This window comes from Camelus bactrianus, chromosome 12, assembly GCF_048773025.1.
Source record: "Camelus bactrianus isolate YW-2024 breed Bactrian camel chromosome 12, ASM4877302v1, whole genome shotgun sequence".
NCBI lineage: Eukaryota > Metazoa > Chordata > Mammalia > Artiodactyla > Camelidae > Camelus > Camelus bactrianus.
Window position 1 is genome coordinate 51,688,574 of NC_133550.1, and position 26,802 is coordinate 51,715,375.

Consider the following 26,802-nt stretch of genomic DNA (forward strand, 5'->3'; position numbering starts at 1 on the left):
TAGTATGAACTTGTTGTTTATCTGTTAGCTCAAGCAGTAGAGCGCATGCTTAGCATGCACAAGGTCCTGGGTTCAATCATCAGTACCTCCTCTAAAAGTAAATAAACCTTATTACCTCCCCCAGCCAAAAATAAATAAGTAAGTAAGTAAGTAAATAAATAAATAAATAAATAAATAGATAAATAAATAAATAAATGTTCTTATTGTTCAGAAACCATGATCTTAACAACCACCTAGATTTTGTGTTAAGCATTCTTTTGCTTTTCTTTGTGATTTTACCATATGGGCACGTATTCTTCAAAACACATTGTTTAGCACCTCATGATTTTGAACTGTATATAAACTGAACCAAATTATATATATTCTTTTGTGACTTATTTCCTTCAATTAAAACTACATTTTTGCCAATCATCTATCTTGATGTATATTCATGTTAGAGTTGTACAGCTTTGTTTGTCAAACGCTCTCCAGTCTATTAATCCATCTGACTGTTAGGGACATTTGAGCTGTTTTCTGTTTTGTTTGTTTGCTGTTACAAACAACTCTGCCCTGAACATTTGTATACATGCACTTCCTTGTGCTCACAGGCAAGGGCTTATCTAAGATCTATATATAGGAAGGGAATCATTGGGTCATAAGAGATACATACACATCTTCAAACCTTACTAGTGAATGCCAAAGAGTTTTCAAAAAGGTTTCAAAATAACCTCCTATAAAACTCTGTGGATAGGGATTCTCATGCTGTTTTTAATTTACAAGTTCCTTATTACCAAGCATGTTGATTATATTTTTATTTTGTTATGGGCCATTTATGTGTGAAATGGCTATTTATGCCTTTTGCTCATTTTTCTATTGGGTTCTTTGCTTTTTTTGTTGGCTTTTTCTTTCCTCATTGATACTAACCCTTTCTGAGTTATGTGTGTTGCATATGTGTGTGGCTTACATAGGGTTTTATCCTGACATCTTTCTCTTGCTTATTTTTATGTGACATGAATTCTTCTGAATAAAAAGAAACTTGATCCAGATTCCTTCCTAACGTCACACAGTAACTGTTTCTGTTATTTTTGTGTAGTGTTTTAAAATGCAGTGAGCAGCTTTTTGAGATTTTGGGAGTCTGTTCCCATCTCCCAGTTTTATCTGGACCTTTCCTATTTTTGCGTTTCGCTACATCCTGTTCAATTCTGCTTCTACTCCTGGAAGTTCTCCCCCAGTGTGGGGCTCTGCCCTGGAAGGGAGCTGTGGCTGGACAGTCTAATGAAGTCACGGGAACTAGACTGCTCCATTCCTGTCAGATGCGACCTTCAGCCCTCACTCTCCCTGGCTGGTCAAGTGGTCCAAACCCTCCCAGCTTAGCTGCTATATTCACATCTGCCCTGGGTGTTTCCTAGTCAGTTTCTCTTGGCTACTTAGGGTTCTTCTGTTCTCACTGTTATCAGCGGCCCAAAAACTACCCTCTGTTTCTTCTTCTGTGCACAGACACTGAGGCAATGAGGGTCCTTTGGCTCCTGACTGTCGCTAATTCCTTATATTTATGGTTTGAGATGATACCTTGCCATCATCTTTCTTGTGTAAACAATGATCACGTTCTATGGCTTTATTATCTAGTTGCTTTGTCTGCTTTTGTGGGGATTTGGAAAGATTCAAAAACCTCTGCTTCTACCATATCTCCCTCGAATTCTCTTTTTACATTCAATATACCTCCTTTCAGCCACTGTATGTAACAATTAGCTATTTTTATGACATGAACACACAGGGCACCTAAAGTGTTTTTTTTTTTTAACCTCAAAGGAATTCTAATTCAGCATCTTCCTGTAGATGAGCACAGATAATATTAAGGATTATCCCTGAGATCAGAGATGCTAGCTACAACAACTATCCTAATAATGAGTGATTGCTGTGAAGTCCTGTTACGTTTGTTTATAAAAGATCAACTCCTAGGAGAGAAATGCATACAAACAGTCATATAGACAACTTCACAGGGGTGGCATGTCAAGATGATTACGAGTGCAGACTGGAGCCAGACTGTTCTCAAGTTCAACTCCAGCATTGCAAACACCAAGAAATTTGGAATTCCCAGAATACCAATTAACAAATTTCTGAGTTCTACCTGAAGTTACTTAACCTATCTATGCCTCAGTTGTTTCATCTGTAAAATGAAGATAGTAACGATACACTCACCTTTTACAGGTATGGTGACATACAGATGAGTTCATATATATAAAATGGATAGAACACGGCCTAGCACACGGTAAGTGCTTTATAGAAGTTTTGGCTAGTGTCACTGGCTATTCTTCCATTACAATGTCTACATTCCCTAAAAATAACTCTCATATCTTGAATATGAAATGACAAGTAGCATTATGATTGGGAGTCTGGCGTTTAGCATGTAAACTCAGGTAGCCCTGCCCTTCCCAATGAAGACCACGCATGCTTTAGTCATCACAAAGGTTACTGAAGGGGAACGGATGGAGTGTCAGGGGAGAAGCGGGATGAAAGTATCCACCTCCCTTTTTAAAAGTGTCATTCCCTAGACATTCCCTGTGTTTGGGCCAAGTGACAAAGCAGAATTTTAGGTTATATTCTTGGCCCAACTATTTATCACTATGACACTTGCAGATAACTTCAATTTCCACCCAATTAAAATATGTAACTTTCCTCCCCAGTTTCCCAGGGTGCTCCATTTTTGCTTCATACATGGGGACTTTTTCAAAGAGATTCATTATAAGTAAGAGGCCTTCCTCTGAGTAATTCCTAATTACTGGCAGATTCACATCCCCAAGTGTTTAAAGCAAGTTTTAAGACGAGAAGAAAGAGATAAGCATTTGCACGCTTCGAGAAATTTCAAATTCTCAGAATGCTGATTAACTAATTCTCTGAGTTCTACCTGAAGTACATGAAACAAAAAAATGAAACTGCACTCTCATTTACTTCATGACATTCCTTGAGGTTACATGAGAAAAAAAAAAATCCTAAATTAAACCTCTTCATTCGTTGTGTCTTTTGAGCCTTTTGTCCCTTTAATCACTAAAACATACTTGAAAACATTGGGAACAGACGGTGAACTTTGTCACTCAGTTTTTTCATGAATCGTAGCACGGACATTTGTATGTCCTTTTTTTTTTTTTCTTACTTAAAGAAAACATCAAATTAAAATGTCCCCAGGATGTCTTCCCAACTTTTAATTCTAGGCTGAGACATCGGGTTGCATCCTCCTGGTACTGACAGTATATATACCATGTTCACTGATGAGCAAGGAAGAGGTAGAGCACATCCTGGGTGTCCTCCTCACACCCCCAGTAACCCCTGGGCTGAGACCAGTGATACTGTCCACCGACCACATCTGGTCACTCTCCCTCCAGGGAAGAGAATGCTGAGTCATTCTTTAAATTTCAGTGTTCTGTACTCTACCGTGGGAAAGACAAAATGTAGAAGGCCAAGCAGGTAAACATCACCGGAGGAAGTTCTCATACAGGGTTTGTGCAGTTCTTACTTATGCCTTTTCTTCTTCTTCTTTTGATATTGAATATTAATAACTTTGTTGGTCAAAAGAAAACATGCAGACCACCAACGTTTGTTTACAGACTCGTTTGTGGGACTATCCAAGGCCTCCTTTGAAAGACCAACAGGGAACAAAAATGGAGAACAGAAATCTGAATTCTGAGGCAGGAAACAAGTAGGAAAAACAAAGGACATGACAATATTTAAAAAATTTCTCATTAGTGAGTTCAGCAGAGACCAGCTAGCTCGCATCAAATCAATTTCCTCTTCCTCCTGGGCACACAGCTGAACCGTGGTTCCTGGCCGTGCTGACAGTTAGATGTGGCCACACAGCTGTCCTGGCTATGGAAAGGCAGATAGAAGTCACAAGGACCACTTCCAGCCCTGAAGCATATGAAATACTCTTAACACCACGGTTCTTTCTCTCTTTTGTCATCTGCCTGTTGAAATCAATGCCCAGGGTGACATCAGAAATCTGGCTGGATAATAGCAGTTATCTATCTACCATCCAGCTTAGTCTCTGAAAGACTGTATGATACACAGTGCCCAAATGAGGGTCAGAAACACCAAGGAGGGTTTTATGTGAAGGAGGAATTAACTTCTTGGTGTTAAGATACCGAGATTTTCTGTTACAGAAGTGAGTGTTCATTAATACAGCTAGAGTCCTGGAAAATACAAAATGTTCCTGAGTACAGGTATGATGGTCAAATATATTATCATTAGCAGCACTCAGTTTTTTTTAAATTGTCTTTTAAAAAATACTTATCTAAGAATGTACATACACACACTTACATACATATGTACATATATTACTATTCATTTGTTGAATAAATGAGCACCTAGAAAAATATAAAAACACTAACACATGAGTGATAAGTGGGCAGGCAATGTGTCTATATTGTTCACCACTGAACACAGTGCCTAGAATGTTGTTTGACCCATGGTTGGAACTCACCAAATATTTCTGAATACACACGTATATTCATACATGATTCAGCTCACGATCCCTCTTCTCTATTCTTTTGCCAGAATTCCTCACGCCTCCCGCAATTTCTACTATCTCCTATATGAGATCATACACTATGATTGTTAAGTTATTAATCATTAGGTTAACAATTACCAATGATATTAAATGTCATTATGATGGGGATGATACATTTACTGAGCACTTACATTGTGACAGGCTTTGTGCTAAGTACAAGTTTGTGGGTTACTTCCTTCACCCCTAACAATTTCATGAAGATTCTGCAATTTTGTCTTTATTACAGAAAGGAATGTGGGTAACTTAAGCTCCCAGGGGTCCGCAGATAGCAAATGAGAGACAGAGACTTAATTTAGACACTCTGACTCCAGGGGGAACTCAACTACTTCCTACCCAAATTAATGATCACCTGTCTCCCTAATGCTAGATCTTTAGAAACTGAGAGAAGGTGGCCACCGGGTGAGAATAAGGACATCAAAGCAGAGCTGTAAGTCTGATCAAAACCTCCTTTGTACTTTTTAAGGCCTTGTCATCATTCAGACAAGCTTTTGAAGAAAGAGGTCAGGAAGGGTTACTTGTACAGAAGAATGATTTCTGACACTGATCCTCTCAGATGCAAAGAACAGGTCAAACCCAGACTCACATGAAAAGTATAGATAAAGTTCATTGGGAAGCTTTTTCCTGCATTACAGAGCCTGGGATTTAAAGTCAGACCCATCTAATGTAATGTAAGTCTAGCCTTTCCTTCAGCTTATTACGATTGGGGCCATTTGGGATCAGTTTCCTCATCTGTAAAACGGGTATAAAAATACTCACCTCATAAGGGTTGGTGGGGGGGGTTGGGGTTAAAGGATTAATGTCCTTAAAGTACTTAACAAGAGTGAAGTAGGTAATAAGTTTTCAAAAGGGCAATTACAGTGATTAAGAGAAGTGGTTTTAACAGAATATCCTATTTCCTCCATTGGGGCTCATCCTGAGACTGAACTAAATATTCCCAAATGCCAAAACACGATTAACAGTTTTATAATCACAACATTTTTGGAATGTAATAGGAAGCTGAAGACAAACAGGGGATAACAAAAAAAAATTTAAATACCACCGAAAGAGAATAAATAGATTGAAACTCTCAAATCTAAAAAGATTTTCCCTCAAGTTAGATTGGAGGTGCATAATTGAAGAATGCCAGAAAATATGTGTTCCTCAAAGCAGTTACAGGCAGCTTTGACAAGTCAAAAAAAAAAAAAAAATCAAGCAGCTCAGCAGAACTCCTCCTGTCTCCTTCCCACGTCCTTCACTACAAAATCTGTTACTGAAGAAGCATGTGAAAATCACTCTGAAAAACACAGGGCCCAAGTGTTTCTCTAAACTAACAATAGGAAAATTTAATGGATTATAATGAAGAGATTTTACAGAAATTTTGTATACTTCTCATGAATGAGCAGAAGAGAGGGCTAAAATACCCCCAAATAACTTCAGGTTTCTCACATTTTTTATAACTTTATTAATGAAGCCAAATTCCCTTCTTACAGCTAATGCATCCTTGTAGACACCTCTGTTTACACAATTCTGTTAGAGACCAGGGCTCAGGGCCACTTACCCACTGTTGATGTCATCAGTCCTGAGACTTTTCCCAAGGATATCTCCATCACTCATATATCCACCAACATCAACTTCAGAAGACACGTCCAGGTCACTGCTTGCTTTCTCAGTCATGTCCATCTGTGACATGTTTCCCAGCCGAGAGACAGCAGCTCGACGGAGAGGCGTGGTATACATGAACCTCGAGGGGTCTGTGTGAATGAAGCGACTGGTACCGCTGCGGGGGTAGCCAGCACCCAGGGAGGGAGCATCTCCAGCCTGAAGTCGAGGACACGCCTGGCCCAACCTCCAGGTCATGGGAGTGGGTCGACCTGTCAAGTTGGGTATGGTCCTTCCATTCACTTCTGTCGTCACGGTGCTGTCAAATGTTGTCTCAAGGGTGCTGTCAAATAAAATAGAGAAATCACTATACTCTGGTTTACGTGGGGCCATGAATGCATGAAGGCAGGAAAGCCTACACTTGAGAGTTACTTCTTAGAAGTATGCCCATTTTCATGAAAGTCAAATTATACATTCATTTTGAGATTCTAAACATCTCTTCAGATATCAAAATGCAGGAAGGGACATTCATTCATCATTTAGTTTTGTTTTGTTTTGATTTGTTTTTATTTTCTTTTTTTGCTTTAAAAGAAAGGGCATCATTACATTTTAGATAAAACAAAATCCTGCTCCATGTTCTCAACCAACACTTAATTTAACCCTTTGTAGACTTCTGAGTATTATTTTGGAAGTTAACTAAACTTAGGTTTGAAAGACTCTCTACCAGCCCTCCTCAGATGCATTTTAACTACAACTTCTGCTACTGTTATATAAGGCAGGCAGAAAAATCCACTCAGCTGTGATGGTGTGGTTGCAGCAGCTAATTCAGACTGGATGGGAAATCATATTGAAGAAGAGATGAATGGGAGAAAAAAAATCACTAGGTATGTGCTGAGAAGTCACTGGTTGATTGTCATGTAAAATTTAAGTGAGAAAATAGTAAGAGAAAACAAAAATGTCTTATTTCTCATTATAAGAAGTTAAGTGCTTAATTATAATTTTTTTTCCTTTTTTGTCCCAAAGTTATGCAGAAATGAGGAAGACCTGTGGCTTATCTGGGTCCCACGAAGACTAGACATAGTCTCTTCCAAATTCTGCCTCAAATCTGCTATGTTTTTAACTGTTCTCATTCTTCTTGTTTCAGGGTCTTCACCTAGAAAAATAACATAATAATACATTGCTATTCACGTCATTTACTATCCTGAGGATAATTATATACATATGTAAGTAATGCAAGTTCCTTTTCTTAAAAGTAAAATCATAGGCAGGAAATTCCAAATGATTATTATCATCTGAAAATTATAATATTTTTTCCCACAAATAAAATGTGAATAGTGTAATGTTACAAGTAATAATCTGAAGTGATGAGAGTGCAATAATACTTTGTAGGTCTATGTCATTGAGAAATGAGAGTCATTTGGAAATAGGCTATACAGTGCTCCATGTTTCTGAGCGTAATTTAAAAATCTGAAATTAATTGGATCCTAATTATTTCCATAATTATCTGCTTCAAAGTGTACTCACAGTAACTGAGATAAACTTGACTTATGTAGCAAGTATATATTTGGACTCTGGGGAATAAGATAGAGAAAGTTTTTCTTATAGACGTAATATCTTTTATAGTCTTTTGTTTTATTGAACTCATGACCCAATATTCAGGTCACTGGATGGATTAATTTTTAATTATTTCTCCACTTTCTACAGGGAATCAAAACATGCACATGTGACACTAGAGTTCCAGTGTGGTCCTAGGCATCTAAACCAGGAATGAGTCTACGCATGAAATAAATAGCTCTGCCAGGGTGACGAACATTGGCCTTACACAATCTCTATCTATCATTTGGGGGCACAGATGCCATTAAATCATTTGTCTATGGCTATGTAAAAATTCCCAGGCCAGTGGGCATTGAAGCTGGCGAATCCGGGTAATAAGAAGCACCTAGAAAGGGAGGAAAGGAAACATAGTCTTAATTCTGTTCAACTTGGGTTCAGGATGATGTCCAGTGATGAGAAATTTTAATAAAAAGAAAGAAGGAAGAAAAGGAAGGAAGGGAAATAAACTGATGAAGGGGAGAGAAGATAGGAGATGGAAAAGGAGGAAGAGAAAGGGAAGAGAAGGGAAGGGAAGGAAGGGAAAAGGGGTGGAAGGAAAACGAAAAAAGAAGGAAGAGTGAAGGTCAAAGTAGCATATATTAAATTCCAGTATGAAAACTGTCACACAGACAAGTCAAGGTGCATGTCTACAATCTGTTTTAAGAGCACAGGTAGATATTCAACCTGTTCACTTTTCTTCCACAATATTCATGCCACATTTTTAAAACACACACACAAAAACACACCCGTTTAACATTTGTAATAGAATCCTAGAGTTGGTAGGGATTTCAGAGACTGTCTTGCCTCACCTCTCAGCCAGTGAGGAAAGAAATCTTGGTCTGACTAGGGAGGTGGCCATGTGTCTCTGCCTAAAGGCTCCAAGATCGAAAAGGCTTCCTCCTCTCCAGTAAGAGATGACTCTTTCCAATATTAGACTAATTAGGTCCAATTACAAAAACATTTCTGAGGGTGAGCAATCATTTGCCACCATTTAACTTCCACCCAGTGATTCCAATGGCTCTGAAACCAGTTGAACAACTTTAATTTTAGCTTCTCTTTTTGGGGAGTGGGGGTAATTAGATTTATCTGTCTATCTGTCTGTCTGTCTGTCTATCTATTTTTTAATGGAGGTACTGGGGATTGAACCCAGGACCTCATTCACACTAAGCACGTGCTCTACCACTGAGTTACACCCTCCCCCTACAGCCTCTCAAAAAGATAACTGCTAATTCCTTCTGCAGCCAAGCATGACTACAGTGTTCCTCATTCTTCATCCTGGATGGTTGCTACTCTGCTGTCAGTCAGCAAATCTCTTCCTTTTAATTTACAACTTATTTGAATGATTGACATTTGCTTAATAACTGCATTATTATTTCAAATTTACAAAGCATCGAAAAAACCTCCCTCAGTAAATATATTTTTAAGAATTAAAAAAGCCACATGCTGTAGACTTTCCCTACCCTAATTCAAGTCATACAATCTTTAACCTCACAGATTAACCTTATTTTAAAACTCAGAATTGTTAATAACCCTTAAGACTCTAATCATTTTTTTCTATGGAAAGTCTTCCATCCTTATAAATATAACAGAATATTTGAGAAATGGCTAGAAAGACGTTGACCTCTTACCTCTAAATAATCTGGTAGAGCCTTGAAGAAAAAGGGAGATTCTGTAAGGAAATTCTTAAAGAGTAGGAAAAAGAAATATCATTACAGTCAAAGGAAAGGCAGAGGTGAAGAAGGGATTTTACTCAAAGTGGGCCAAAGAAACAGTGAGGATGAGACAAAACTGGAGAAGCACTAAAGCTAATATTCAGTGGTGTATCTGAGATTTCATACCACAGAGAAGCCAAAGATCCTAAGTAATGATAGGAGATGAAAAATCTCAAAGGAGAAAGTGTTGAGATGAATTTTATTGGAGGTTAAGAAGGAATGCAAGCTGTTGACCTTACAGAAGTTCCTAAAATACACCATCACATGTCCCCTGTCCCTGAGCCCCTTCCCCCTGGGAGAACTTTCACATTACAATCAAGCTGTATCTCAATCGCTTTCCAACTGCAAAATATTAGTAACACCGATGTTTGAATTACATTCAATGTCTTTTTTTTACATAACTTTAAGAACATTGTATTTTCAGCCATCCCATTTCACTAAGGTTTTCTTCACATCTTCTTTATCTCCCTTTACAGTTCCTTCTTCCTATCCAACAGGCATCTTAGATCCTTGGATCATTCCAACTGAAGCCACTGTTTGTTTATACAGCTTCCCTCTTGACTCAGAACCACCACCCCATCCCTCCTTTGGTTTTTCTCCTCAGGACATCCACTCATGATACGGCACCACTCAGGACAATCAGACAAATGGACTTTTCCCTCCCAGCACTTAACGGAGTAAAACATAATTGTTGCTTCATTCGTGTCGTGAAAGATAATAACCAGATCAAAACTTACTGCAGGAAATGTTCTCAATGACCCACAACAGGCAAGATAAAGTCAAATGCACTCACAAACCCCCTAAGAATGGCACAAGCCTGAAGTATCCTGTAAATTTGTATCCAGATGATGTCTAGAGAATTGGGGGTGGGGAGGGGATCGCAACTGAAAAGGTCAAATGGGAGAGCACAAATAACATTAAATATTTAGGAGCAAATGAAAGTTAGTAGAAAAATGCACATGAGAAATTTATGTAGTCGCAAAAATGTTGTATCCCCTTTCACTTTTGTCATCTCAAAGCCAGCTATTATTCCTGAAGGAAGCCTCTTAGGTGTCAGAAAAAAAAAATTAATAAATAAAGGCTTACACACATTTTTCCAGAATGGCACCTTCTGCAATTCACTGTGAGTTTTTACCAGTGGTGCAAACTGCTTTCTTTTTGCTTGTAAGGTCTTCTCTATGAGCAGGGCTCAGAGGAACAGGCTCAATTTGGCGCTTCTGCGTTTTTCACTTAGTGGCAGACAGACAGACCATTTAATCTGTGTGGTCCTGCTCTTACGTTTTAGGCATTAATTACACACAGCGTAATTAACACTGTCAGCCCTGTCATCTTTTAAGAGGAAATCAAATTATATCTGAATGAACCTGATTCACAGAGAATTGTGTCCTCTACACCAGCTACACTACAAGTGTTATTTTTTAGACTACGGCTATCTGATTTATTTGGCAAAGTCACCCTAACTTTGTGAGTGAGCTGGGTAGAAAAATTTTCCACTCATCTGGTTAAACCAGACAGTTTGGGGGGGGGGACAGCAAAATATGGCTAATAGCTTTACAGCTACCTTTTAAATATTCTTCTATGTTGTGATAGCACAGACCCTAGTCAGTCTGATTTATTAGGATGTCCAAGATTAAAGAGTGAAACTTAAGAAACCCTGCCTAAAAACTAACTTGGAAGAGGCCATTTTGAGTCAGAAGCAGAATCTGGTCAAGCACGTGGCAGAAATCCTGAAATTCCCGTGCGCTGTGGGCTTGGATGTAGTGACCATATTTACCAACTTAACATGCATCTTTATTTAGGGAACTGCGTTGCAAGGCTTCATTATCCTGATATGATTATTCATATCAGAGCCATTTAAATAATCTCTTTCTCTTACTTTCTCACTTGCATTTTTGAATACTGGCATATGTGTGTGTGTGGGGGGAAGCCTTAAAGAGAATAATCCCATAAGTACAACAAGCAGATGCTCAGTTTAAAAACCATGGACTACACAGACACCTATTGAGAGATTACCCTCTGACAGTAATGCTTCAAGTTATTTATGCACAAAAAGGTATGTGTCATATATACACCCGCCCACAGCATGCTATAATTTAGCAGAGCGACTAACACATGCTGTCAGGGGACTTCACTCTGGTCCTATCTTTGAAAATACTTACATAAGAGGTACTTAGAACAAGATAAATGCTACCCTTTTCAAGGCAAAGATGACTATTATTTGATTCTACTGTTCCAGAGGAGCAAGAGGGAAAAAAAGATTCTTAAGGATTAAGACTCTCTCGCTTGCCTTTGTACTGCATGCAGGCTTTTTACGAGAAGCAGTTCATCACAGAAATCACACAATGGTGAAGAAGTAAATCTTCAGCGTCTGAGCACCTGGTGTATTCAGATTCAGAAACCACTCTTCCCACAACTGTGCAAACATTACTCTTTTAAAGCCAAACTGACGTGAAAAATTGAGCAAGATTCTCCTCTGCTCTCGCTCTCTAAGCTTTCATCTTCTAAAGCTGGTTCACTAAGATTCCAGAAAATCTCCTAAAGCACCTTGTAACAGGAGGGTCTACAGAGAGAATAAAAACAAACCTGCTATTTGGCATCAGTTGTATGAATCAGAAACAAAGAGATCACTGGTCCGGTTTAATTCTTTCGAATTTAAGGAGCCCTATGTGAAGTCCTTTGTGGAAATAGCACCTTGACATAAAATAGGATGTGGTCAATGGTTTAAATGCTTATGAGTTTTGGGAAAAGGCACCATTTGATACAAATATGCTTCAGCAGAGCACTGAATTGAGACTTAACTGTTAAAATGTCTACGGTTTAGCTATTTAGGCAAATAGCAAAACCGAAGGGTTACTTCAGACATGGTCATGCCTGGTCCATCACAGAGTATGCCAGAAGTTACCGCCAAGAATCATGGCGTCAAAAAGGCCTAGTGTGTAAAGTACCACAACAGCTCACACTCATCTCCACAGTAACAGAAACAGTTGTAACACATACACACTCAGAAGTATTTTTTGCCAAATACTAAAAAAAAAAAAAAAAAAAAAAAAAAAAAGTGAGTCAAGCCCTGAGAAGAGGCCTCTGCATTTCTGGAAGAGTAACGAGAAAGCATGGTGCTCGTCACTGACGTACCAGCCACGCCATCTACTCAGACAGCACTGAGGCAGCAGAAGAAACTCGGCTCTACAAAACAATGTGTCCATCCTTCATTCCAAATCTGTGCTGAGGTCACCTTGAGGGAAGTCCAATAAATTAGGCCCCGTTAATGACGAAGTGAAAAACACACTTGGACTTTTAAAAGGTTACCCGTTATTTCCGGATGTCTGGAGCGCACTAGACTGCAGGCCAGTAACTCAAAGGGCGGGTTGCTGCTAGTGACTTTCTACATAGAGAAAAAAACTTTCTACTTTACAGCGGTTCTCATGGTTCAGTTTGACGAAGAAAAGAATTTCAGGAGACAAGGAATCTTAAATTGTTTTGCATAACGATAGTTTTAAAAATATGAGTCAGAAGAACAGACGAAATTTGGTTCATGCAAAGGGGGCAGCTTCTTAAAACTCCATCCTCCTCCGAGAAGCAGCCCCGACTTACCTAGCAAGTCAGCGTAAAGTGCCTGTTCCAGGTCGCCCAGCATCGTCAGGATCACATCCTCGTCCAGGTGAGCAGTGCCTTCCCGCAGGCAGCTCTCTCCCTCCTCCTCCGCCCAGCTCCTGCTGATGCTGCCCGGCCTGGAGGACCCATTTTCGTCCTCGGATCGGCTATCTTCGTCACTCTCCCCTTCCAAGCCTTTTCTGCAAGTCCACTCCTCTAAGCCCTCGCTGCCTGAGTGGCTGGCAGGCAGAAGGCTCCAGGCCCCGGGGCCGCTGGTGTGGTACAGGGACTGCACGGACCGTGACACAAACCTGGACAGGGAGCGCCTCTCTGCATAGCTGGACTCCCTCTGGCTGGCCTTGGCGGCATTTCCAAACCAGTTGGAAATGCGCACAGTAGGTCGTCTCTCCCCCTCACTGCTGAGGGAAAGACTGGTCAGCGACTTTTGCTTCTGAAGGCAAGCTCCCGGTCGCCTTCCTTCTTTGTTCCGGAACACAGAGAGTTCGGCCGGCCGCTGCATGGCTCTTCTTCCTGGCTTTTCTCCTTTTTCAACTGGAACTCATATTGCCTTTTTGCAACTGCACAACTGGCCCTTTGGGTTGTAATTGACACACGCACTTCAATAAAAGCTCAGGCAAGGCTCAAACATTCACACAGATTCTAGAGCAACAGCACGACCAGGAGTCGCCCACAATTCAGCTTGCCCTGCTGCTCCCCTCCTCAGCAGTACTTACAAACATTTTGCTTGTATATATCGGAAGCAGAGAAGAGTTCACCAAAGACACCGCTCCAGAGGAAAAGTAGCACGGGAAACCAACTACGTTTTCCAGTCTTCATCCAATCACATGTCTCAGCAGGGCTATGGGTCCACATTTCCCTCTACTGCTTCTATATTCCCAAATGTGAGGTAGTGAAGCACCAGCGATGTCTCTTGCTTTTCTTTTCTTTTTTTTCCCTGCCTCTTACGAGCCCATCAATGATCTAAGTCTGCAGCCCTTTACTCTAGAGGAACTGACAGTGCAGCGTGTATAGCCTCCGCATCCAAGCCCCGTAAGAACAGAGATTAAGCACCAAAACCAGCCCTGTACGAGCCTATCGCGTTTTAGCATTCCACCTGCATCCCCAGATCTATGGCTCTTCCTCGCTGCTGCAGTGAAGGCTGCTGGCTGCCATGGCAGCAAACATCCTGCTAAATTAAAACAGAGGCACGGAAGCGGCTGTCCAGCCTCGAATGCCACAGGTTTCAAAGCCAAGCCTGAATGAGATGCTACACTGTTAACCCTATGCACGTTTAAATCACTCTCGGCCACCCTGCGTCGGATACGGACAGACACACACACACACACACACACACTCACTCTCTCACATACTAAACACACACTCCACGACACTGAGAATGACAGACTAATTCTCTATCGCTGCAGGCAGCTGAAGCAGGCAGATCTGTCTTCTGAATGTTGGGATTTGTGCTGCAAAAGCACAAATCAAATTCAAGAGTGTAAAGGACCTAAAACACGGAGCATGACACTCTCCACCGGCTGACAGATAATGCTTTAAAGGGAAAGACTCCACCTCCCTCTTTGAAGAACAAATTCAAGGGCTTTTTATTCTGAAGATATGAGTACAATCCTAATGTGACAATAAAAATCAAAACATTTCTTCCTGTAAAACAACAACAAAAACCTTGAAGGTGTTTTTGTTTTCTCTTTTGAGAAGGAATATTTTCTCTCAAGGCACATAGTTAAAAGCGGATGGCCAAGTGTGTAGATCAGGATGTGACAAAAACCATCAACTGTACATTATGCTTTCTGACACTGAGCATTTGTCCTGGTCCAGTCCGTAAACCTATTGCTGTATCATCAGCTTTTAATTTTTTTTAATATTTTGATGAAAAGCAGAAAGCCAGGAAGATGAATGTCTTGTATTTATCTTGTACTGGTTGTAATCACCACCCTGAAATTCTGATTTTAGGAAAACTTTTAAAACAGTTATCAAGTACAGTAGAAACCATGTACACCACTGAGAGGTGATGAAAAGAGTAACAGGGAAAAATTTCTGGTTTTCTGCCCATAAACACTCCTTACTAAAAGGTGGAAGTGGAGTAATAGATCAAAAAATTTAATTGTGTCATTCAAATTGAGATAATTCCCTAGCATTTTCTGAGCTAATATGAGCAAATTAATTCTGCTTTTTCACCTCATATTGCTAACCTGAACTAGGGGAAATGCCAAACCTCCTAACTGTATAAATTAGCATTTTCATGTGCAAGGCTTATACCTTTACATATGATAACCTACTTTGCCAAGTTAATTATTCCTTATGCCCAGGTTCAAGGGGGATCCATTTTACACAGCTACATAAAAGAGAATTCGATGGAAAGAATAATTATTTGTGATGAAATATTTTTTGCAGTTAAACAAATGTGAATTATGAATACTGATTTTCAATTCTTCACTCTTCAAAAATAGTTTCTATAAAATGTGCTTAAACAAAATGAGGGTACAAAGGCTGAACCACAGAAACTGACAATTAACCTTCCAAAAACATTATCTTATACAGTGCTTTTTAAAAGACTAAAATGCCACTCCATTTTGGATTCCTAAGAAAAACATTTTTTTCCTTCCTTTGGAGTTATCGTGATCCAGTGAATCACCAGATTACGAGACTACAGTGAAATTGTTGAGGTTATAAAACTTTGATTTGCTTGACATGTATTACACTAAAGTACACATGTAGCATAAAGTCTTACAGGTTCAAAAAAAAGGTAATTCTTGTGCTTTAGGCATTAAAGGAGCTAACCTTGAGCATCTCTAAGTGAAAGCAATAATGATGCTTTCTTTATACAAGGGGACCTGTGTACCAATCAGCTCAGCTGAGACCAGAGGTTCTCGAACTTCAGTGTTCAGAACCTCTCAGAGGGCTTATTACAACATAGCTCGCTGGGCCCCACCCCATCCCTACTCATGCAGTTGGTCTGAAAGGGGTGTGAGGCTTTGCATTTCTAACACATTCCCAGGTAAGGTAGATACTGCTAGCTCTAGAACCTCCACTTTGAGAACTTCTAGGCTGAGACTAGTGGTTTTCAACTGGTCCCCCATAGGGACATTCAGCACTAGTAAGAGACATTTAAGTCATCGCAAATGAGGGTGTGGTGCTTCTGACAAAGGTAGGGGTCAACGATGCTGCTGTACATCCTACAATGAGAGGACAGCCCCCCCAACCCCAGCAAACAATTATGCAGAATTAATACATGTCAATAGAGCCAAGGTTGAGAAATTCTGGCTTAGACTAAATTGTATTATATTTACAAAATTATTTAGAAATTCCAGTGGCTTACAGAAACAAAGATTCACTTTTGCTCACATCAATGTCCATCCTATGTTGGCTGCAGCTCTGATCCAGGTACCCTTTATACTAAGACCCAGGCTAGAAGAGCAAATCCTTCAGTCCAGGATATGCTGGTAACTCAACAGAGGGAAAAAGGTAGGAGAAACCCAAGTTTCTGCTCAAGAATAGCTCATGTCATTTTTCCATTCACATATCATTGGTCAAATCCAATCACACGGTCCATCCTGATTCAAGGGGGCAAAAAACATACTCCTCCGTTAGAGGTGAATTTAGAAAGGGGTGAACTAAGTCCAAAGGAGACATTAATGAGGGGCTGCTTATTTTGAAGCTATAGCCCTAAACAGAGAAAAACATCAAAAGGGCATTTTTGTTTGCTTCTTGGTTTAAAGATACAGTTGTCAACTTGTAGCTGTAGTCGTTTTTCCCCCGGGAGCTACGTCAGTCCTTAAGTTTACCTTGAACAACAGAGGGGAATCCAATTACTGCTTCTCTAGAGGCAGTTATCTCTGCTGGCTTTGCCTGTACATTCACACATGGGTGTATTTGTACTTACTTGTATTCATCCGTTTAAATGTATGTTACACAAGGGGGAGGAGGACGTCTCAGCACGTAAGCGACGAATACACCCAGTCAAGGCTAAAAATGCGAGTCACTCTAATTTAGCCAAGACTTCACATAAAGTATAGCCACTGTAATGTTCTGAAAAGAAGTGTTTTTGAGCTCCCTAGTAAACACAATTATAAAGTAGCTATTTAAGAAAAAGATCTAAACTGATTTAAATGACCTGAGCTTGATCACCTTAATCTTTGTAAACATCCAAGAAAAAGGCAAATTAAGTGATCATTTACAAAAGTCTTAAACGCCAGATATTTCCCATTATTCAATACAAAGTTTGGGAAGTCAGAAAAACAAAACAGAACAAAACATGTAACCATTCATTTTCCCCCTTTAATCTAAATTCTCACTTCTAAAAGGATTTGTTGAATTCATCCAATTATTTAATTATTTTTATTTAAGAATGACACACTGGCTTTGCTGATTCTGATTCAGTCTGGCATCTATCACCATTCTATATTAAATGCAAATTCTAGATGAGGATTAAAAGATGGATTAAACAAAGGTTATCCATGTCGGCAGATGGCCTTATGCAAAACAAGGGGCAAGTGTGAACCTACGTATTAGAAAAAAAATAAAAACTTTCTGAATGATTCCTGTGGAATGAAAAAATCAAGCTCACTTTACATTTGGCAGGATCTCTTGGCACTTGATGAAAGGGATGGTCTCTGAGGCCAAATTCTTTTTGTCAATGAATGAGAGAATAAAACCCAAGCCAAAGCAGTAAAAAAAACTGAACCATCAATTCAGCCAGACTTGTAATATTGAGGTCATGGCATGAATCTTAAAGGACAGGCTGGAAGCAAGAGGCTCACTCACTCTTTGTCACAAATTATAAAATACATGACTGTAATAATTAATAGAATCACCATCATCAGACTGGGTAAATATCACTAGCTTCCTCCCTAAAAGCATAATAAACAGCGGGAAACCTGAGAGATACACGTAAAGGCTTTGGAGGGATTTAGGGTCTTCCAATTGTAAGAGTCCCGAGTCTTCTCCAGCTTGACATTTTACTGAGTGCCACTCCTTTCTGACACTGATCTTCACAACACAATTTTTTTTTTTTATTGAGATACAGTCAGTTTACAATGTTGTGTTAATTTCTGGACGCACCACAATTAACTACATTTTTGACTTCTGCCACCATTTAATCACAGAGACATTGTTTCTATAAGTTCAAATGAGCTACCACGTAGATAAAAGGCAAAGAGCTAAGCTTCCTACTAACTTAGTGAATCCCTCGAACAAAGCTGCTTTTCAGTGTGAACCACTCGAGTCCGCTCCTTAACAGCATCACAAATCTTTATGTGTCATGCATCTCGCTGGTCACACAATAGGGATGCTTTTCATACTCGGTGAGGCACAAAAAGGGATTTTCCCTGGGTAACATAACAGGACAGTGCAAAGGAGGAGGGAGAGAGAGTTCCTGACATGGCTTGTTCAGGGGCTCAGACATTTCCTACGTTGGTCTTGAGCTAGTTCTCTCCTGCTTTGGCCTCCGTTTTCTCTGTTTGGTTCACTTGAGGGTGAAGATAACTGCCAGCAGCTCCAAGCTGTCTTTTGATTAGCTTCAGGTCTTGTGGAAAAATAGAGTTATCTCTTCCCTAATAATGTTAGAAAAGCTGTGAGACTGATTCTCACTGGTTCTGATTGAGCTGAATTGGGTCACATGTCCGCTCCTGAAAGAATCACTGTGGTCAACTGAATGGATTGTTCTGATTGGATCTGCTCAGGTCAATTTCACATGAACCACATGAGCAGAGGTCAATGGGGCTATGGTTCCTTAAAAGCCAAATCAAGGTGCTGCTATTAGCAGATGGGGCAATGGATGCTGGTCAGGCAAAACTCTACCAGGACACCAAGGTCTGCCAACTGCGAAGGCAATGATGTTTTAGATATAGAGCTTCTAACACATGTGATGTGTTTTTCACCAGAATCTTTCATTGCTGGTAGGGACTAGGTGGAGACTTGAAATTAACTAGCTCTGTGATTTCATCCAAAGAGTACTTTGAAGTGAGAGAGGGCCGAGGGAGTAAATGGTGTATGCAAGAGTGAAATCACATTCAGTCCCTACAGGAATTCAGCTGACTAAGGAGGGAAGAAAAGATGTGCAGAGTTTGGTGATGGTAAGCAAAAGGTGGTGAGATCAATGAACTGGAAATCCTGGTACAACTAGGGGTGGAGTCAGAGCAAAGCACAGACACTGAAAAGACAGGAGGTTGTTAGCAGCAAGAATGGGGTGCATGAGGTTACAGAGACTTTGCAGATTCTGATGATGGCCACGTCTAGGACGTGACCAAGAGAGGGATTAGAAGACAAGATCATTAGAAGAAAGGCCAGGGTGTATGACCTATGTTCTTGTCATTGTCCTGCTTCCCAATGACAGCCATCCTCTCATCACTGGTCTACCAGAATACGCTCATCTAGATTTCTCCAAGTACAGTACTCAATTTGTACCTTCCCTATCAGATACAATATCTTTCTTCCATGAAATCTCAAGTTTGCATTGGGAGAAATTTTCAATATCCCACTATTGGCTAATGATAAACAAGGGATATTGGGAATGACACAATCAGATAAGCCTCATTTCAGCATTTATTTGCTAGTTTCTTCCTCTGACTATATTCCTATCTAAATCATAGACAAATCTATGGCTCTATACCAACAATTATTGCTACAAAATAATATTATACCTTCTAATAAACCCATCAAACTATTATATTATTTTAAGGTCTATTTTATATTTCACTTCCAAATATTCTATTAAAAATCAGAACATTAAATGGAAATTTTAAAGGAAATTTCCAGTTTTATTGAGATGTAATTGTCATATAGCACTGTATAAGTGTAACGTGTACAACATAATGTTTTGAGTTACATAAATGTAAATCTGTAACTGGCAGTATGAAAAAATGATCAAATGGTGGGAAGAAAAAGGAACTGGGGAAAAAAATCAAACATGGGTATTCAATCAATAAGTGATACATAAATTCAGAAAACAAGGTTTCTTTGTGAAAGTCACATAAAAATTAGATTTCAAAGCTTACTAAATGTATTTTCTCCTACAGATTTGAGATCTGGTATTTCACAGGTAAAAGCTAATTGCAGACATTCATGAGTAAAGAAACGTATGAAACATACATCTTCATGCCACACTATGTTTAAATAATATCTAATCACAATACAGATATATATCGTCATTCTGACTGTGGGACTATTTGGCGCTATGGAAAACCAACACTCCTACCAAGAGTTTGAAAAACCTACAAATACCATCCCCATAGCTATGCCTTGGCATTACCATTTCTCCCCCTTCCTTGCACCGGCCCCCTGTAATCACATGAAAACTCTGATACCTAATGATGCCACTGATGTTAATCCCCAAAGGCCCGTGGGATGCTGTGTTGTCACTGTTATCAGTATCAACTGGCAGATATTACAGCAGTTGCTAACACTTGCCAAAGTGTTTCAAGTCTGTGGAAATGACAAAGTTTCTTAACCTCCAAATTTGCAGTATGGTTACTCTTATGAACGTCAGAACAACACTTCGGGTCCTTGGAGGACTACAGTCATTTTTAAATATTAAGTAGTTCTTTTAGTTTTTTTTTTCCCTTAGGAATATACAAGGGCTGAGCCAGAGATTTACTGGAATAACAGACAAACCTCTACTTCTATGCATTCTTATATTTGGAAACAGATAATGTTCTTGAACTCTCTTTCCCCTTAGGAGCAGTATATTGTGCTAAGAGCCTTCTTTAGGTCTTATGGACCCATATATAATCAAATGACACCAAAGGCCTTCCATATGTGCCTATGTTTATCTGGGTCCTAGGAAAAACAATGGACTACAGCTCAGAATCCTGTTTAATACACTTACAAATCTGAAAAATTGTATCTGGAGTACGTATATGTCATTTTTCTTACATGATTTGTATATAATAAAATATTTCCATAATTAGACTTTCCCCATTTGGAACCACCATGTAGAAATATTCAAAGTCATCCAGAATTGAAGACAGAGCAGGGTTGGATTGGCCACGGGAATGTTACATTGCCACCTGATCATTAATATTTTTTAAATCTCCAAATATGTTCAAGGAGTTCCTTATCAACAAGAGAAGACTCTCCAGGTTTTCCCTGATTGTATTCAACTTGACTGAGGGCAACAATGACTTAAAATCTCAGCCTCTGAGAGCACTACCCTTCTTCATAGAATTCTTTACAGAGCAACAAAGAGATCGTCCTAAGCAGAGTAGCCACATATCTAAGCGTCTCTGAAGCATGAAATGCACACAGGCCATTTATGCCTAAGGAAAAACAGCATAGCACAAATATGATTTAATAAAAAGACTTTTGGAGAGATTACAAAGATTGTGAGTTTGACCTACCCATCCATCAGGTCACTTACCAGATATCTCCTCTAGGCACTGCTTAGCTGTCTTACTATATGATAAATCCATCTTAGTGGGGCTGGTACAGGAGTCGGCAGATGGTAAAGAGGTACCTTCATTTTCTGAATGTGCTCTGAAATTAACCAAGAAGACAGAAATACCAATTGCTGTCACCAGCGACTCATCAAAGTTCTCTAGCATAATATGAAATCAACAGAAGTTTTCTATCAAGGTAAGTAAGCATTACTTTATGACTGGGACATTCAAAGCTGTCAATCTACAGGAGAATTTCCTTATTTTTTATATACAACCCAAGTTGCAGTGAGACATTAAATCAGCTTTCTCAGACTTTTCTAAGTTTAAAATCTTATAATTATCAATATTTGACTTTTTTTGGGAGGGGGCAAAAGACTTAAAAATATTCTTTCTTTTTTTTTTTTTTGGCTGTCTTAGAGAAAGTCTGTCTAAATTGTGTTCTTGTGAGGAATAACTAATAAAAGCCCTTAAAACACCTCTAAAATTATTTTTCCATGAAAATTCTATTGAATATATCCTAAAATACAAAGTAGAAGTTGAAATAAATATTGAATTTGCTATGGGCTATTAATGTCTTGATCTCAGGAAAATTAAAGTCAATCAAAACCAGATTCTCATTCTTACAACCCTCTTTTATGTTTATAATTGTGTGTGTGTGTATATATATATATATATATATGTACATGGGTATGTATTTGTGTGTGTGGTTAACATGTAAAGAGTAGGTCCAATCAAATAAAAAGCACTCTGCAGAGGGACTGCATATGTTTTGATATTCCAATCTTCATGCATTGCTTCTTCCTTTTATGCACAGGCGAATGTTTTATGAGGCATTATCTTTCCTTATGCAGCTTCAAAATCTACATTGGTCAAAACCACCATATTTTTAAAAAGTCCACAGCATGAACTACAAGAGAATGAAGGAGGCAAGACCATACAGCCTTGTATGCCGGACTTTGTTCTTACAGTTATTTCATTTGCCTTGGAATCCCACTTCTAGTACTGGGTTTGGACTGTGGCAAGCAATCATTAAAAATCTCTTACTTAAAAAAAATCTAAAGAGAATGTCTGAAATGTGAAAGAAAAATTTGACATATTTTAAAAATCAATTTTAATTAATATATTACTTTTACTCTAAATTCTGCTTTTGTTTGAGAGAAAATAAAGTCTAATCATTGAAGCCAGAAATATTTTTTATGTATCTGACAGATCTAAAAACTCTGAAAAGCTCATGAGGATTTTAATAAATCATGGAAAACTATATGCTGTCTGTTTGTCTGTCTGCCTGTGTATAGGAATTGATACAATAAAGAAAGATAGAGCTTTGTAAGAATTCATACAAAGTTGTGTCTTGACCTCTGGTGATTTCTGGCAGACATTCCTAATTTACTATAACTTGAAACTGAATGTAAGAGGCATGGAAAAATTAAGAAAGATAATATGCTGTTCAAATGACAAGATATAACATTAAGGCCAGTGAAGTCTTCAATGTTGTGAAAATCAACAGACATTTTCCGTCTTTGCCTTCCTTGATATCTTGGTAGCATTTAGGACAGCAGACCACTCCCCTCTTTATGAAACTCTCATACCTTGGGTTCTACAATAAAAATTCTCCAGTTCGTTTCCCATTCTCTCTGGATGCTACTTTCCCCCTCTTTGTTCTTTTTTCCTCTTTGTTCTTTTTTACCCAATCATTCAATGTTGTGATTCTCGGCATTAAAAAGGTGATAGAGAGGGCAACAGTTGGGGGCTCCTCAAAGCAACATCCTAAACTTCTTCAGTCTGTATGGTCTCTCTAGATGATCTCAAATACACCCACTGTATTAATGATAACCTGTCCGCACATGAATTCCAAATTCAAACTCTAACCCAGAACTGTTCTCGAATTCCACATGTGAATCATAACTGCCTAATTGGTATTATTTCCTGGTTATCACAGAGATAATTAAACCCATCATGTACAGAACTGAATTTGTGACATTTTTCTCCACAACCCTGATCCTCACTCATGGTGCCCCCGGGTGAAACTTTAAGGGGGGCTTGGAGGCTTTGCGTGTTCTGACCTCTGTGCCTCTCCAGTACGTTCTTGCACAGGACTCTCCTTATTCCTCTCTCCTGTGGTCCCAAGAGTCTTACGCACTTCCTACAGCTCCCTGCCTCAACAGGGCCTTTGCCCTTGAACATTTTCCTTTCCACATCATCCAATTAAATCTTTCCCTTTAAGTCTCAGCTCAAGTGACTCTTTCTTAAAGAACCAACCCTAATTTTCAGCTGAAGTCCCAAGTTACAAATACTTATCTCTCCCTGTACTTATCTTGACAGCACTTCCCACCCTTGTAGTGTGAAATTTGTGTCATTATTTGATGAATGTTTACCTCTCAAACTAGAGTCTATCCCCCATGTTTAAGCCCACCATTTCACCCCAGCGCCTAACCCCGTGTCTAGCATGCATGCTGCACTCAGCAAATATTTGATAACTGAATGAATAAATCCTGTCAGTAGTGATCATAAAATAGTGTCACTGGCAGAGAAAGCATACGGAAGGAAGTATGGTATAATGGTGCATTCACTGGGTCTGGCTGTAAAACTCAGCTCTCTCACTAAACAGTTATTAGCTCACATGACCCGGCTAAGGTGCTTAGTTTCTCTGAACCTAAATTTGCTTCTGTGTAAAAGCAAAGAAAAATACGTTCCTTGCAAAATAATTGTGAGCTCAAGTGTTATGATTACTAAAGGTCTGGAAAGGCATTTAGATACAGAGTGTCTCCCTCTAGGACAATCTCTATGGGGCAAAAGAATACTCAGAATGTTTGCTGGGAGTAGTTTTGTCTTTGCTCCAAATACATAGATTTTAAGAAGTATTCCTCAGCGTATGTCTGTCTTCCTCAGTGCACGAGCCCTGGCACTCAAGTCCACTGGCTAAGTCTTCACTCTTTGATAAAAAGTATTCAAACCTCTCTTAGAAGTCTTTGTTTCATTTCATTTGTTAAGGTGGCAGTTGCACATTTCTGGCTGATTTGCTTTTTTTTTGTTTTCAATACAAAAAATAACTTTTTTTAGAATTAGAGCTTTACCTCTGAGCCCGTAGTTCTTGATTTTAGAACACACTTTAAATGCAGTCAGAAAATCACCTACAAATAAATCCCATTTTAACCTACGTCCTGGAAATGGGCTGTTGTTAGGGATGGAGGTCGGAGACTCTACCTGAAGCATTCCATAAACATCCTACCAACTGTGATTGGTATAAAACAAGACATATGTAGGTCACGTCATAAACAGGACCATATTCAAGAAAGTGTAAGACTAGTTAATGTGCCCAGAGTGTATTTTCAAGCACTTTCTTTGAAAGTAAAGTACAACAAAGCTAGATTTGAATAGTTGGTCTTTCAGGTTCAAAAGTGGGTAACGCGAAGCTTCTTCAATGATTTGCTCTTTTTTTTTTTCTTAGTCTAAGTCACAAGAGACATCTTATTTACACCGTATTTTCAAGTTCTTTGGTGCATGTTCCACAGTATCCCCTGTGAGTTACCCACATTAACAATAACAGGGAAACAGTTTGATCAAGGGAAGGAACATGGAGAAGTTAAACTTTAAATAATTATAAAAAGACCTTAGAAATCATCTTTGGTTTGTAGTCATATGTAAACGGGTCCAGATCCCCTGCTCTCTCTATATTACAAGCCATCCATTTCTCCAGGATTTCCACCTCCCTTTCTGTTAAAGGGGAATCAGATTTTAACTCCAGTCTCTAGAGGAGCAATCAAAACTAACTGGGAAAGATTTAGCTTTTATACACATGATCAAAGAAGTTCAGTTAAATCTCTGAAGACTCTCACCATGTCCTTTATTTCTGTGCAAGCTTCATCCCAGTAAAATAAAAGGTTTCGAGGTTGATTCATAAAACAATTTCAGAAGACGTCAGAATGAACAGCGTTCTCTAATCAAAAGGTCCATGCTGTGGTGGCATCATTCACTGTTCCCACATACAGTGATGGCCCGTTCCCTTCATATTAACGGGGAAAGGGAAAAATGGGTATCATGACGTTCCTCCAAAATATTTAGAAGACACAATCCTGCACAGACTATCTTACTGTGCATTTACAACAGGAGCAACATGTCTCAAGCACTTGCTGAAACTGTAACATAGGGCATTGCAAAAACACCATTTAATTTACGTAGAGTTCTAATAAGCCAGACATTCAGTGCTGATGTCTGCCACTAAGAATCCTAGACGTTAAAGGTCTAGATTTCAATAAAAGCTATTTCCTGTTCCTATGCATGTACTCTGTGCTAAGTACTATGCCTTGTGTTTTAACTAGGGCATATGATTCAAACTTCACAATGATCTTGTTGCCACGGACTGAACGTCTGTTTCCTCCCAAGTTCATGTGTTGAAACCTAACCCCCAGGGTGATGGCAGTAGGAGGTGGAGCCTTTGGGAGGTGATTAGGTCATGACAATGGACTCCTCATGCATGGAATTAGGGTCATTCCAAAAGAGACCTCAGAGAGCTCCCTCCACCCTTCTGCCATGAGAGGACAGAGTGAGAAGATGGTCTTCCAGGAACCAGCTAGGAGGCTCTCACTAGACACCAAATCTTCTGGTGCTTTGATCTTGGACTTTGCAGACTCCAGAACTATGGGTAACAAGCTGAGAAAGACTTAACACATACCTAAGCTGGCAGTTTTTAAACAGTGTTCTATTAACCACTACCCTACAGTTCAACTCCATCCAAATGTCCCTGGACACTGAGTATCTCAATGCATGTGACATCTCCTTAGTTGACAGACAGCTTAGTCACTAAGTTGATAATAGTATTTGAATGTGAGAAAAACCCAATGGTCTAACCTTAATTGTACTCTTCCCTGGCTTAAATTTTTACTCTTAAGAAAAAGAAGCTATTACACATGCCATTTAAAGGAAATAAGCAATAAATCTAAATACTATTGATCTTCAGATTTCCAATTTCATAAATATGGCGCTGCATGTTGATTTATATTAAAAATATATCCACATGTGAATTCATTTTAAAATGGATATGCTAGTCACAAATGTGGGCACAAATAGAACTGCTTTGAGTCAGCAACACTAACTAATGGTTTTGGAGTTCCTGCTTTATAAACCCCAAATAAAAGAAAGAGGAACAAGTATCTTTCCAAAACCAGCTCTCTCCTTCTTGGTGGGAAGGAAGGCAGAAAGGTGACAGCCAGGGTCAAGGCCAGGAATTGGTCAGAGTAAAGAGTAGCCCAGGGGGGTGGGAGACATGTTAGATTCGTATGTGTGTGTGTGTGTGGGGAGGAGTTGAGCAAATAAAAAATATGTTGAGGATAATGGGAGTCAGGTTTCTCAGTTGACAAAAGAAGGTGCAAGTATGGAAGGGACAAAGCAAGAATAA

At 39.2% G+C, this 26,802-nt stretch overlaps 1 protein-coding gene across 12 annotated transcripts in view; it reads right to left on the minus strand.

Moving 5' to 3' along the window:
* NAV3 (neuron navigator 3) overlaps positions 1-26,802 on the minus strand; it is an 813,571-nt gene that overhangs the window by 133,782 nt on the left and 652,987 nt on the right. For 11 of the 12 annotated variants that reach the window (XM_074375364.1, XM_074375362.1, XM_045519434.2 and 8 more), the window contains 3 exons: positions 21,389-21,504; positions 7,163-7,271; positions 6,078-6,461 (listed from right to left, as the gene is read on the minus strand). In XM_074375364.1, the coding sequence (XP_074231465.1) occupies positions 6,078-6,461; positions 7,163-7,271; positions 21,389-21,504 (609 nt within the window). Of the gene's footprint in view, positions 1-6,077; positions 6,462-7,162; positions 7,272-13,014; positions 15,568-21,388; positions 21,505-26,802 lie in introns of those variants that run through there. The other variant, XM_074375367.1, reaches the window with a different exon arrangement.